The sequence below is a fragment of the Polypterus senegalus genome, unplaced genomic scaffold (assembly GCF_016835505.1).
Source record: "Polypterus senegalus isolate Bchr_013 unplaced genomic scaffold, ASM1683550v1 scaffold_520, whole genome shotgun sequence".
In the NCBI taxonomy this organism is placed as follows: Eukaryota; Metazoa; Chordata; class Cladistia; order Polypteriformes; family Polypteridae; genus Polypterus; species Polypterus senegalus.
In genome coordinates, this window is record NW_024384052.1 from 1 (window position 1) to 12,629 (window position 12,629).

The following is a 12,629-nucleotide window of genomic DNA, read 5'->3' on the forward strand; positions in this document are numbered from 1 at the left end:
TGTCTTGGTGAAAGGCGCATTAGAGAAAGTGTCCCACTCTTGCTTTATTGGCAAAATCATTCTTGTTTATCCCTGCTACTTCTGCTCCCTATGAGCGTCTCTTCTCTGCTGCTGGGAACATTGTCTTAAAGAAGAGAGCCAGCCTCACACCAGAGCATGTCGAAATGCTCACGTTTCTGCACTGCAATCAGGAATATATGAACTGAATCTTTTATAAACTGTACATTATTGTTTTATTTTATTTGAATTGGAGCTTTATTTAAACTTTTGTACTTTAAGACACATCAGTGGACATTTTTGGTTAAGTTAAATTAACTTTTTTTGTTTAAAGACTTTGTGCACTTTAGTTTGTATTGCTTAATGTATTTCTTTTTAATTGTGATGGTTACACTAATATAAAAACATCTGATTATTTTCATATTCATATGTTTCACTGGTTATTTCAATTTGATTATTATTAATTTTAATTGTGTTAATGCAGAGACATCAGGGTGACATTCACAGGTGGACAGACGTGAGCAAATGAGGTAAGACATGCACTGGAGCCAAGAACAGGATGTGCAACCACAGGTCACAGGCATCAAAAAAGTCAGGCATGAAATAATCGTGACTAATCGACTAATCGTTAAAAAAATTGAACGAATAGTCGACTACCAAAGTAATCATTAGTTGCAGCCCTAATAGCATTAAGTACATAAAAATGTTGAATGTTGTGTTACACCAGAGTTGAAAACAACAGCAAATACTGAGGAGACAGGAAAAAAAATTCAAAAAGATATCTGGACAATTTTCAAAACTGGGCAAACCCTAGGAAAATGCAGTCTAAACAATTCAAAAGGAATATAAGTTATAAATACAAAATGAGTAATGATGTACTACAGGAAGCATGCTCTAAAAAAATTAAGGAGTTTTCACTGAAACAATGTTCATATTGCCTAATCAATGTGCAGATGCAATTAAAAAGGCATACAAACATTGTAATATTAAGACCCAAAAATTTACTTGAACATTACCCTGCCTGGTGTCAGGTTTTCACATTTAGATTTATTCTAAGCATCAATACTTACAGAAACATTTTATGAATAACGAAGATGACAGATACAAAAACTAGAGATCCCGCAGCCAATGTAGCTGATGTAGGTCAGAGCTTTAGCATTTTGTTCACTTGGTTTCAGCCCAGGTGACTAAAAAAAAATTGAAAATGTTTCTTTTATTATAAAGTGTATTAGTATTTAACTTAAATGATTTAAAGTAAAACAGTTTCATCTGAGACTGGTTATTATTAAAAGAACAGACCACCTTCCTCAGAGAGAAGACAGAAAGTGAGCACACAGCCAGGTCAGCAGTCGGTTTTAAATGTTCCCTGTATCAACCAACAGGCAATAGATGCGTTATGTGGGAAGCCTGCAGACTTGCAGTTGCAGGCATCCAGTCCCTGCCTGCATTAACCAAGTCAGCACACAGTGCAGTTGGGGGGTTGTCAGGGTCTCAAAAATCTCACCGCCCCCCCCTTTGTTTATACCAGTATAAACAAAGTGACAGTCGACGGCTCAGCCAAACAAGAGAGAGAATGTCAGTGTTAACATATGCTAAACTGGGACAATGGCAAACATCAAAAGCAAATGGCTTCAAGCTAATAAACCACTTAGTGAAATAGGAATTTGTATCCTTCTGCCTGTAGAACCACTGGAACAGGACATGATCAGACATCAGGGTAAACCCCTTACCCCACAAGTAATGACGGAGCGGATCCAATGCCCACTTGATAGCCAAATATTCTTTCTCAATGGTCAAGTAATTACACTCCCTGGGAAGCAATCTCCTGCTCAGAAACATGATGGAATGTTCCCTTCCATCGAAACTTTGAAAAAGTACAGCCTTCAGACCAAACACCCTCACATCAGTCTGTAGAATGAATTGCTTAGAAAAGTCCAGATTCTGCAGAACTAGGAACGAACACAAAGCCAAAGCCAAGTCAGAGAAGAACCTTTCACAATCATCAGCCCAGGCAATGCTGCAGTTCTTTCTGCCCTTCATTAGTTCTGTGAGGGGGCGGCTCAATGTGCACAATTAGGCATGACCCTCTGGTAATAACCAATGAGTCTGAGGAAAGCACAAACCTATATCTGCATTACTGAACATGGATACACAAGCTCAAATGGTTTAATCAAACCATTCCTCACAGAGTACCCCAAATAATGCATTTCAAAAATCCTCAGTTTACACTTCTTAGGATTAGTTGTCAACCCAGCCAGCCTCTTAACTATCATACCTTGCCTGTAGGAGGTTGAGATGCAACCACCAATTGTTACTAAAAATGACTACATCATTGAGATACGCTCCAGCAGATGCGGAATGAGATCACGGAATCTGATCCATTATCTGCTGTAAAGTCAAGGGTGCGCCATGGAGACCAAATGGGAGTCTGACAAATTCAAACAACCTGTCTGGGGTGGCAAAAAGTCTACTTGCAGCTAGATTTCTCCACCAGCACCTGCCAACACCCCTTGTGGCCGCCTGCCAAATAAGACCTCAAATGGCCTTAAGCCAGTAGATGCCTGAGGAGATTCCCAAACAGCAAATTGGAGAAACAACAATACTGTGTCCCAGGAGGTCAGATTGGCATGAGCCACCTGACAAATCTGCTTTAAAGTCTTATTAAATCATTAATTTAGGCCATTCATCTGAGGATGACAAGCAGTGATGCTCAATTGCTTAATTGCAAGGCTCTCATATAGCTGTTTCATGACACAGGAAGTAAAGAACATACTCAGGTTATTAAAATCTCACATAGAATGCCAATACCTCTGATAGGGCTTTAGCAACAGCCCAGGTATTAGCCTTTTGCAAAGCAGCCACATTGGGATATCTTGCTGCCTAATTAACTAGTTTATAAAGAGAACCATTTTTACTTCTGGGATTGGACCAACAATGTCTAACCCACCTCTCTTGAACGGGACATCCAAAATAGGCATTGGTAAGAGAGGAGCCCTAGCGGGTCTATCAGAGGAAACAACTTGACAGGGCAAGACTCTACAAAATTGCTCCACATCTTTACCCATATTTAGCCAATTAAAGCATTTCAAAATGTCTGATCCCTTGTCTCTATGTGTTGAGATGACCCCACCAAGACATGGGTGTGAGCAATTTTCAACACAATGACCACTCTGGACCACTCAATTAGTCCCCCAATGCAATTGGAAATTACCTGACAGATGCATTACAGTTGCACCAGCAGAGGACAACAGTCCCTGACTGTGTTAACCGAGTGCTGGTGACATTGTCTTGGCGGTGGTATGAACATGTGTGTGTTGGACTGTGATGGACTTGTGACTTGTCCAGGAATTATTTCTGCCCTGTGCCCTGTCCTTGCTGAAATAGGCGTCAGACCCTATAACCCTGCTCCAGATTAAACAGACTTATAAAATGGTATGGTGTGTGTTTGTATATATAGAGTATATATATACAGTATATATATATAATCATTTATCACAATGGGATGGTATTCACTATAGAAAGGAGCTAAATAAAATGTTTGAAAGTAAGGAAAAGAAATAAAGTAATAAAGTGTACATTTTAACAAAATTTTACTGAAAGGGTTATGCAGGTTACTGCGGTGGGCTGGCACCCTGCCCGGGGTTTGTTTTCTGCCTTGTGCCCTGTGTTGGCTGGGATTGGCTCCAGCAAACCCCCATGACCCTGTAGTTAGGATATAGTGGGTTGGATAATGGATGGATGGGTTATGCAGGTTTCACAATTGACTATGTGAAAATAATCAATAATTCCCTAGTTAGAATAAAAGTTCAACACAGCCTTTGCACAGACCCTTGAATAATAATGTGGGAAGATCAATGCACAATGAACTGTTTAGCTTGAGGGGATCTTTTAATCTCATCGTGTGAAAAAAAGAACTAAAATAATGTCAAACATTAAAATAACAGTGAAAGCAAAATTGTAACATAGTTAAACTATGTCTTAATAAGTCTTATAAAAGTTGGTACTGGGTCTGACTTACTGTAGACAACTGCCTTACTTGGGTCCTTGTGTGATCACACTGGCATGTAATGAGGTTTTTCATGGAGCAGTGGAGGTTTTTCATTTGTTAAATGCCTCTGTGATATCCTTAAACCTATCCCATGCCAGCCTGATAGTCTTTCTGACCCTAGCAGTCTTTTGGGTGGCACAGCCTAGTCAGTAAGTTGTCAGACATTGTTCTTGCTTTAGTTACTACTTATGGTTTGAGCAACTTCCTTAACCTGCATGAGCATAATGTACAAACATTATTTTAACTGCTATACTTTGGTCTGTAATTATAAAGCACATTTCAATTATTTTTAACTATAAAAGAACACTACATACAGTAATGAAAATTTGGTTTGGCAGTTGAGCAACCCAACAATACATACCTACACATCAGAATTCCATCACAATGTTTTAAGAAGCAGAAAACACTTATGTAGCAAGTACATGCTACCTTTCAGTGTTGTTTAACTTAATATATTAAAATTAATGTACATACTTACCACAAGGACAGCAAAATAGGAGAGATGACTGAATTTACATGTTACTGTGGAATTGTTCACAAAGGTTTGACAGCCAACAACACTCCAATCACCTGCTCCTGTTTGAAGGTAAATACAACATTAACAAATCACTATTAGTCATTTGGTTCCAGTAGCTAACAGCTTGCTGGCATCCCATACCCCAGAAGAAAACCTCAGCTTTAAATGTTAAATAATTCTGAAGCACAGTAAGCATTGGTAGGCAAGGTCTTAAATATGTTTAGCTGCATAATGTGACCCTTGACTGAGAACTTGTTAAAGTGAGTGACATTTAATGTTAGGTAGTGGAAATTTTAAAAAAAAAGAAGTCCAAACATATTTAAATTTACATTTACAGTATTTGCTTGGCAGACTGTGTTATCCAAAGCGACTTACAAAAGAGGCCTGTTTGTTAAGCAAGTGTAGTAATTCAGGTAACAAAAGTTGATTGTCACAAGTGAAAAGATGTGATAACTAACAATTTAAAATCCTAGATTATAATTGATAAAGCAATTATACTTAAACAACAAATTAACCAACAACATAAAGGATCACTGAGGAAATGATTTTTTTTCTATTAATTAGACAGATATTCACAGAACAGATGGGTCTTCAATTGTTTCTTAATTACTTTGAGGGAGTAGTTCGGATGGAGGTGGGCAACTCATTCCACCAAGTGGGAACTATACAGGAAAGGAGGAAAAGAGTCTGGACGGACACTTGAAACCATGAAGAGGTGGCATCACCAGACACTGTTAACTGGCAGCCATGAGTAGGTGAGAATGAGCATAGCACCTCAAAGGTTTCTCCATATACTCAGGTGCTGACCCATTAACTACTCTGTAGGCAAAAGTCAGGGATTTGAACTTGATGTATGCTACTGCATGGAGCCAATGTAGTGACCCAAATAGAGGAGTGACCAGCTCAGCTGGTTAAATACAAGATGGGCCACTGCATTCTGGACCATCTGCAGTGGCTTCATAGCACATGTGGGTTCTCCTGCCAGAAGTGAGTTGCAGTAGTCCAGGTGCAATAAAACCAAAGCCTGGACCAGAAGCTGTGTGACATACTCTGTCAGATAAGGTCTGATCTTGCGGATGTTGTACATTGTGAACCTGCCTGAATGAGAAACAGTAGCAGTATAATCAAAAAACAATAGCTGCTCATCAATCACCATCCCAAGGTTGCAAACTGACCTGGTAGGTGTTAGTGACAGTGAGCCAAGCTGTACATAAAAGGGGAGTTGAACAGACTGTCTGTCCGGGATCACACGAAAGTCAGTTTTTGCCATGTTGAGCTGTAGATGGTAGTCCTTCATCGAGGTTGAGATATCAACAAGACATGCAGAGACTCTAGCTGATACTGCATTGTCCTCCAGAGGGAATGACAGATACAGCTGATAAGAGAAACCATGGGATTGGATGATGGGGACTAGCGAGATGGTGTACAGAGAGAATAGTAGAGGACCCAGCACCGATCCTTGGGGTACACCTGTGCATGTCTGGTGTGCCTTTGATAACTCCTCACTAGGTCACACTGTAGGATCTGCTGAGATGTAGGGCTCAAACCATCTGAGAGCAGTCCCAATGATGCCAAGGTCAGAGAGGGAGGCAAGAAGGATGTCATTGCTGACCATGTCAAAGGCGGATGAAAGAGCTAGGAGGATCAGGACTAATGACATGTTAGGAGCTCTAGCAAAGTTGTAACTGGTCAACTACAATTAGTAGAGCGGCCCCAGTCGAGTGGTTCTAAATATGTTAAAAGATTTTGGGAAGGCTGTATTGTTGATGGTGCAAATGAACTATGTGAATAGATTAATAAAATTTGGAAAACAATTAAAGAAATCTACAATAACTGAAGTGCTTGAGTTATTCTGTAGCTAAAAATAACAAAGGCTGTTTCTGAAGTCTGTTTTTAGAAATCCTAGTAGATCCAAAGAGAACACCTCAGACTATACAGATTATTAGTAACTATTCAGTCATAGCATGTGTCATTTGTTACAGTAAAATTTACACATGAATAATTTACCATTTTCTTCTGTTTCGTCCCAAAACACACATGTCATGTTTGTAAAGGCCTAAAACAAAAATATAAAAATACAGTATATGTTAAGCAATGTAGTGATTATAATCATACTGCTGTTCATAATTCTTTAATTTTGCTATATATCTGTCAATCCAAAACATACTGTTAGGTCACTTACAGGTTTTTTACACTGTTATCAGACCTTTTTATATAATGCCACAGAAAGAATGTAAAATTGTTTTGTTTTTTTCTTTTTCATTTAATTAATTTTGTAAGAATACATTACAACAAGTATATTACTGGACAATTAAGCATAAAATAAGTATCATCATCATCTCCCATCTCACCTAGAGAACTATGAAATTAGATAATCCATTGTATTCAAGTATGGAAATAGTGCCGTAAACTGGGATGTTTCATATAAGAAAGATTGAAGTTTCAAGGTAAGGTTGTTCTAAACACTAATCATAGCACTGTTGCATACTGATTAGTACACTAATTGATGAGTAATTATTTCATTGTACTCTGTAAACATCATAATAATGACCCTATAAAAATCTAGAAACCTGTATTGAGCAATAGGGCAAACAGCCTTTCAAAATACTGTATATAGTTTAGGCTCCTCTTATTTATCAAAAAATGTTTTCCCCTTAGCCATTGCCAGCTAGGTTTCATGGACAATGGTGGTCACTCAAAGAAAGACTGAGGCCATGGTCTTGCTGAAAATGACTAAGTATTTTAAAAGTTTTTTGGGTGATAGCTCAGTGGTGGGATGTAGAGGCCAAGGTCATATTAGAGAGAGAGAGATAGTGAAAGAAAGAGGCAGAAAATGAGAAAGAGGAGTGTTTTTGGAGATATTTCGGAGGTAAGCAAGTGGGTAGGTTGTCTTAAAAGATAAACAGATATGTAATCCTAAGTGGTTAAGAACGAATGATATTAAACTTTGGTTTGTTTGTCTTTTCATTTGTACGTTCTCTGCCTCCTTTGTGTGACTTTACTGTGCATGCGTTATTTTAATAATAAAACCACATTGCCATATAAAGCCTCCTTTGTAATATTTCAGATTTGTGAAACATATGAGCAGTGTCCTCGGTAGTAGGTGTACAACCTCATAACTAACTTAGACATACCCAAACAGAGAAACTGACACCTAGAGCTCTAATTTCTGTATTTCCCATAGGAACAAAAAGGCTTTGAAGGCTACATGTGACTTCATGATAGTATTTAGGGGTTTCCCACAAGATTAAAACTGCAGTGCCTTCAGATATTGAGTATTTGACCAACTCTTTTCTTTTCCTGGTCATAATCGACATAGTAACCCAAGACATCCTTGACCTGTACTCAACAGTGTGAAGTTGCCATTAATTAACTACATACAAGGTTTGATTTTTAAAACCGTGTGCAAATCTAATCAAAAGTAGTACACAATCCTAGCAAAAGAAACTACCTCCTGGCCATAACAATTTTAAAACTTATAGCACAAAGAAAGCCTAAACCAGAATTCTAAATTAGAGAGTGGAGTTTCCTTACAAGTCTTTCTCAAAAACTCCAATGTGAATCTGGAGTATAAACTGGTGTATGTGGGAATCATATTGATGTGAATTTAAATTACTGAAAGGAAAACTTTATCCTGTGCACATATGCAACTAACAGGCCTGTTAAAGGCAGTGAATTGGGTTTTCAAAAGTGCACTGTCTACTGACTCGCTAGTCCTTCTGAATAACTTCACCTTTCACAAAGAATGACAAAGACTCCTGGACGGGTGTAATTGGGAGGAACAACATAACTAACACTATGTTGTAATACAAGGCATGGTGCCTCTTATCACAATGCTTTAAGCCAGTTCCTACTCACATTTTAGAAGAAACATTAAACCAAAAATGAAAGGATGCAAAGCAAAAATGACGATATATATAAATGGTTCATAGAGGAGTCAAACTATTTCATTATATCTTGTCACAACACACTATAATGTTAAATGATTTGATCAGTAGTGCTATGCCGTATAGCATGAAAAGTATTATTTCTTTTCTAGCAAAAATATGTAAGAGTCTGGTCCACAGTTTGCTTCTTCATATCACCCAATTCTGCAGCCAGCGACTCTTTAATTGGTCAACAGGTCAGACAAATGATGGATGGATGGATGGATGGATCTTCAGTGTGTTTCTAAATGTCAAAAACAATATTTACATTGTTCTAAGAGAAGAAAATCTGATTGAGTCAGTGTGGTGCTCTTTAGCTTTAGCAGGCTGTTTATATTTACTGTACCTTTAATTTAGTACAAACATTCCATTCATTCCCAGCTCTCCATATGTCAGGTACAATTTAAAGTAAGATCACCATTAACTGCACTTGTGTAAAAAAAGTTAAACTTCTATTGTAACCTCAACCCATTCCGGGTTGAGAATTACATATGGAGATACGCCATAATAAAGTTTTTTACATTGCTTAATTGTGAATAGTTCATACTAACCAGGATTTTATATTGTGACAAACATAAAAATCTAAAAGGTCTAAGGAGATGTATTTAATGGGCAGTGTACATTTAATGTATGTTTTCTATGGGTTAGATTCTGGATAAAACTCTGTGTCTGAGTGCCACACATTTTATAAGCGCAAGTACTTAGGTTTACAAAATGTATGGTACTCAGATATGGACTTTTGGCAGTAATCTAACTCCATAGTTTTCCTTTATCTTGCACAGGAATAACTGATTTTCTTTTATCTGATTTTTGCAAAGTGCTTTGTTTAGATGCTCCCTATTGAAAAGGCTATTTAAAAGAAAGAATGAATGATTCTCAAAACAGGCTTATCTAATATGAGCATATTCTGATTTGAAGTACAGGTATATTTAAAATATCCAGAAAAAAATCTCAGTGCATCTGTTTGTGTCTACAGTAGTAAACTGTTGACTCCATTCTTCAGGGTTGCTAACTGCCTTGTGCCAGACAAAGCAAGCATATTCTCTGTACCCCAAAAGTGGATTAAGCATGTCAAAAATGGTGGTTGAATCAATGGATGTATATTTCATTACAATTCAGTATGTTCAGATTTGATCTGATGTTTGAAACTGATATTTTCCTGTAACTTTTCTGCATAGAGAGAATGTTTCAAACAACTTAAAACAGAACGACTTACTGAATTATTACCAGTGAAGAACCTGATGATCAAAGGATTACTGAGATTAGAAATGCTTGCATTTTCCACGATTACTCCAACAACCAGAGATTCCAAAAGAGCACTGGCGTTAGTATCCTGCAGATGCAAAATGTTTGTCTTTAAGCGAGTACATACACTTTACTTTGACATTGTAATTTATGGGATTAAAGCATTTATTGAGCACTCTTTAATTCACCCCCCAATCTCCATTCATGTTTCAGTATTTGCACGGTGTGCGACACATTCCTGTTTAAATTATATTTGAGCATCACATATGACAGAAACACACCCAATTAAAATGTATGGAATGATAATTAATATAATAGTACCTTTACCTTAAATAGAGATGTGTTCCACATTATATCAAAAAGAATTTTCCCAAGAAATTCTTCATTGATACCCAATGGTTGAGGTGGCAAAATCATTTCAACTGTTAAATTTGTCATTCCAGTTACATTGAAAAATACCTGAAAAGGGAAGTATTAGTGTTTTTTGCAGTAAGTAGGATATTCTGGAAATGTGTTTTTCTCTAACTGATTTATACTTCACTTATGAACTGGTGATATTATATAAAAATTTTCTTCTGGATTTATTAGGAACTTACATGATGCAGCTGTTTTACTTTCTATAATATGAGGGATCATGGACTATTGGAGAGTTTGCAATTAACGCTATATATCAAATAACAATTACCTGTACTAATTGATGGTTTTTGCAGTTTTTTATTATCAATAACATTTATGAAGAGTATTAATTCTAATCAGGGAATGATTAATGATTACATTTCACCTATAGTACATAAGTTAAGTCAGAGTTTTTCAGTATTGTATATATTGTAAATACACAGCAGTGCATTTTCACTCTTCTTATGTATGGTGTTCTGCTAGGTTTTGATGTTAATTTATTTCATGGTATTTTTTCCAGTATTGTGATGCACAATAAGAAAGTGGGCCTTATGTGTGTTATTATGATGATATTTTTCATTTTATATTATAACCTTATAAATTTAATATAATATTATAAACAGAACTTAACAGATTATGTTGAATCAGGATGGTATAGTGATACAATAGATATCAGTAGCTGCACAAATCTGTAGATCTTTCTTCCCTTACAGCCAATTCCCTAACTGTGTGGTGTTTGCACCTCTCTGTGTCCATGTGCTTTTATTCTGGTTATCCCAGGTTCTTCCCAAGCATGGAGGTTGACTAACGCATTTGCAGATTGGTGCAGGCATTCAAGTGAGCGGACCTTGTAATGGATTCTTGTCAATCAAATGTTAGTGCATGCCCATGTATCTCATGCTACAGGGAAGATTTCAGTGCCATGTTTTTTTATAAAAATGTTACGTTGGATGAATCATTTATATATTTGTAATAAATATATCTGAATCAAACAGCATGCAATAATGTCAATTTTGACCTTTATTTATATTTAAATGACTGTATTGCTCATATACATTAAAGGTTAAAAAAGAAATTGAAAAACACTTGGGTTATTGATTTCATAGTTTTGCAAAAAAAAAATCACCAAATTTCATGCCATGTAAATAATTAATCTATTAATCTGACTTTATTAACATCTTCTTATCCACTCAGTTTTCTCTGCCCAACAATAGGCTGATGAATTTTTAAAACATGATCAGACACACTTTGGTGCCAAAGCTGATTAGAACATCTTGATACAATACAAAATCTCTTCTAAAGGTAGTAGAACTTGATTATTGGGAAAAGAAACAATTAGCACAATTATGTACTCACATTTTCTAAATCAGTTCCCAAATGAAGACCATCAAAAGCAGATGCAGACCTTGTAACTGAGACAATCATATTATTCATTTTGAGAGTACCATTAACTTCAAATAATATTTCCTCCATCAGCTCATTAATTCTAAGTTGAAAAGAAATCTAATTACGCAGGAGTAGTTCACAATAAGTCGGTGTCTTTCTTTTACACATATTAGTATAGAAAGATTTTGATGCTGCTTTACAGCATGTTTAATATTTAAACATACAAAGAAAATGAAATCAGGTCTCCTACTTTGTCAAATAAGAGATGCAATAAACTTTAAATATTATTTTTAAATTAGAATTAGGCAAGAACAGGCCATTTAGTCCAACAAAGATTACCGTTCCTATCCAATTAATTCTTTCAAAATAAAATCAAATCTAATTTTGAAAGTCCCTAAAGTCCTACTACCTACCACACTACTTGGTAGCTTATTCCAAATGTCTATGGTTCAGTGTTTGAAGAAATCCTTCCTAATGTTTGTGTGACCTGTGGGAGATGTGTGAGATTTGTGTGGTATTTTGTCTTTTTTGGAGTTTTTTTCTTTTATCACATTGTGTGGGATGATTATTTAAATATGTTTTGCAATTTTTTTCACTTTATTATGGATGTTAAGGAGGGGATTATTTCAAATGTTTTTTTTTGTTTGGTTTTATCACTAATTTATGGTGTTTCTTGTATTCTTTTCTGGAGTGACGTTCACCACTATCACTTTGGGATTTAATTTAGCCTGTGTCATGAGTTCCGGATTGGGACTAATTAGGTGGCAGGACTTGTATTTTAAAGGATCGGCCATTTTGTTTGGAGGAGTCAGACTCTGGTTTGAACTTGGGGGTTTTGTGTACGGAACCCTGAGAGCGAGTGCTGCTTTCGGCCACTTTAAAGGAGCACAGACATCTGGAGGAGATTGCTTTACACCGGATACGTGCAGCGGTGGAGCCCTGTCTGGCACAGGGTGTGTGATATTTTAGGAGCCAATAGAGCAGTATTTGAAGCCGCCCCTTGAGACAAGCTCATGTGGCGTGCCCCTTGTGGATGCAGTATCGAGCTGAATGAGTAAAGTCTGTGGAACTTTTAACTTCCAGGGTTTTACATGGAATGCAAAGAAAATTGACA

At 36.7% G+C, this 12,629-nt stretch overlaps 1 protein-coding gene across 3 annotated transcripts in view; it reads right to left on the reverse strand.

Moving 5' to 3' along the window:
• Positions 1-1,069: 1,069 nt before the first annotated feature.
• LOC120521783 (adhesion G-protein coupled receptor G4-like) overlaps positions 1,070-12,629 on the reverse strand; it is a 31,500-nt gene continuing 19,940 nt past the window's right edge. For all 3 annotated transcript variants that reach the window (XM_039743145.1, XM_039743144.1, XM_039743146.1), the window contains 5 exons: positions 11,486-11,615; positions 9,705-9,821; positions 6,570-6,618; positions 4,524-4,621; positions 1,070-1,184 (listed from right to left, as the gene is read on the reverse strand). In XM_039743145.1, coding sequence (XP_039599079.1) covers positions 1,077-1,184; positions 4,524-4,621; positions 6,570-6,618; positions 9,705-9,821; positions 11,486-11,615 — 502 coding nt within the window. In that variant the 3' untranslated portion in view covers positions 1,070-1,076. The remainder of the gene's footprint in view (positions 1,185-4,523; positions 4,622-6,569; positions 6,619-9,704; positions 9,822-11,485; positions 11,616-12,629) is intronic.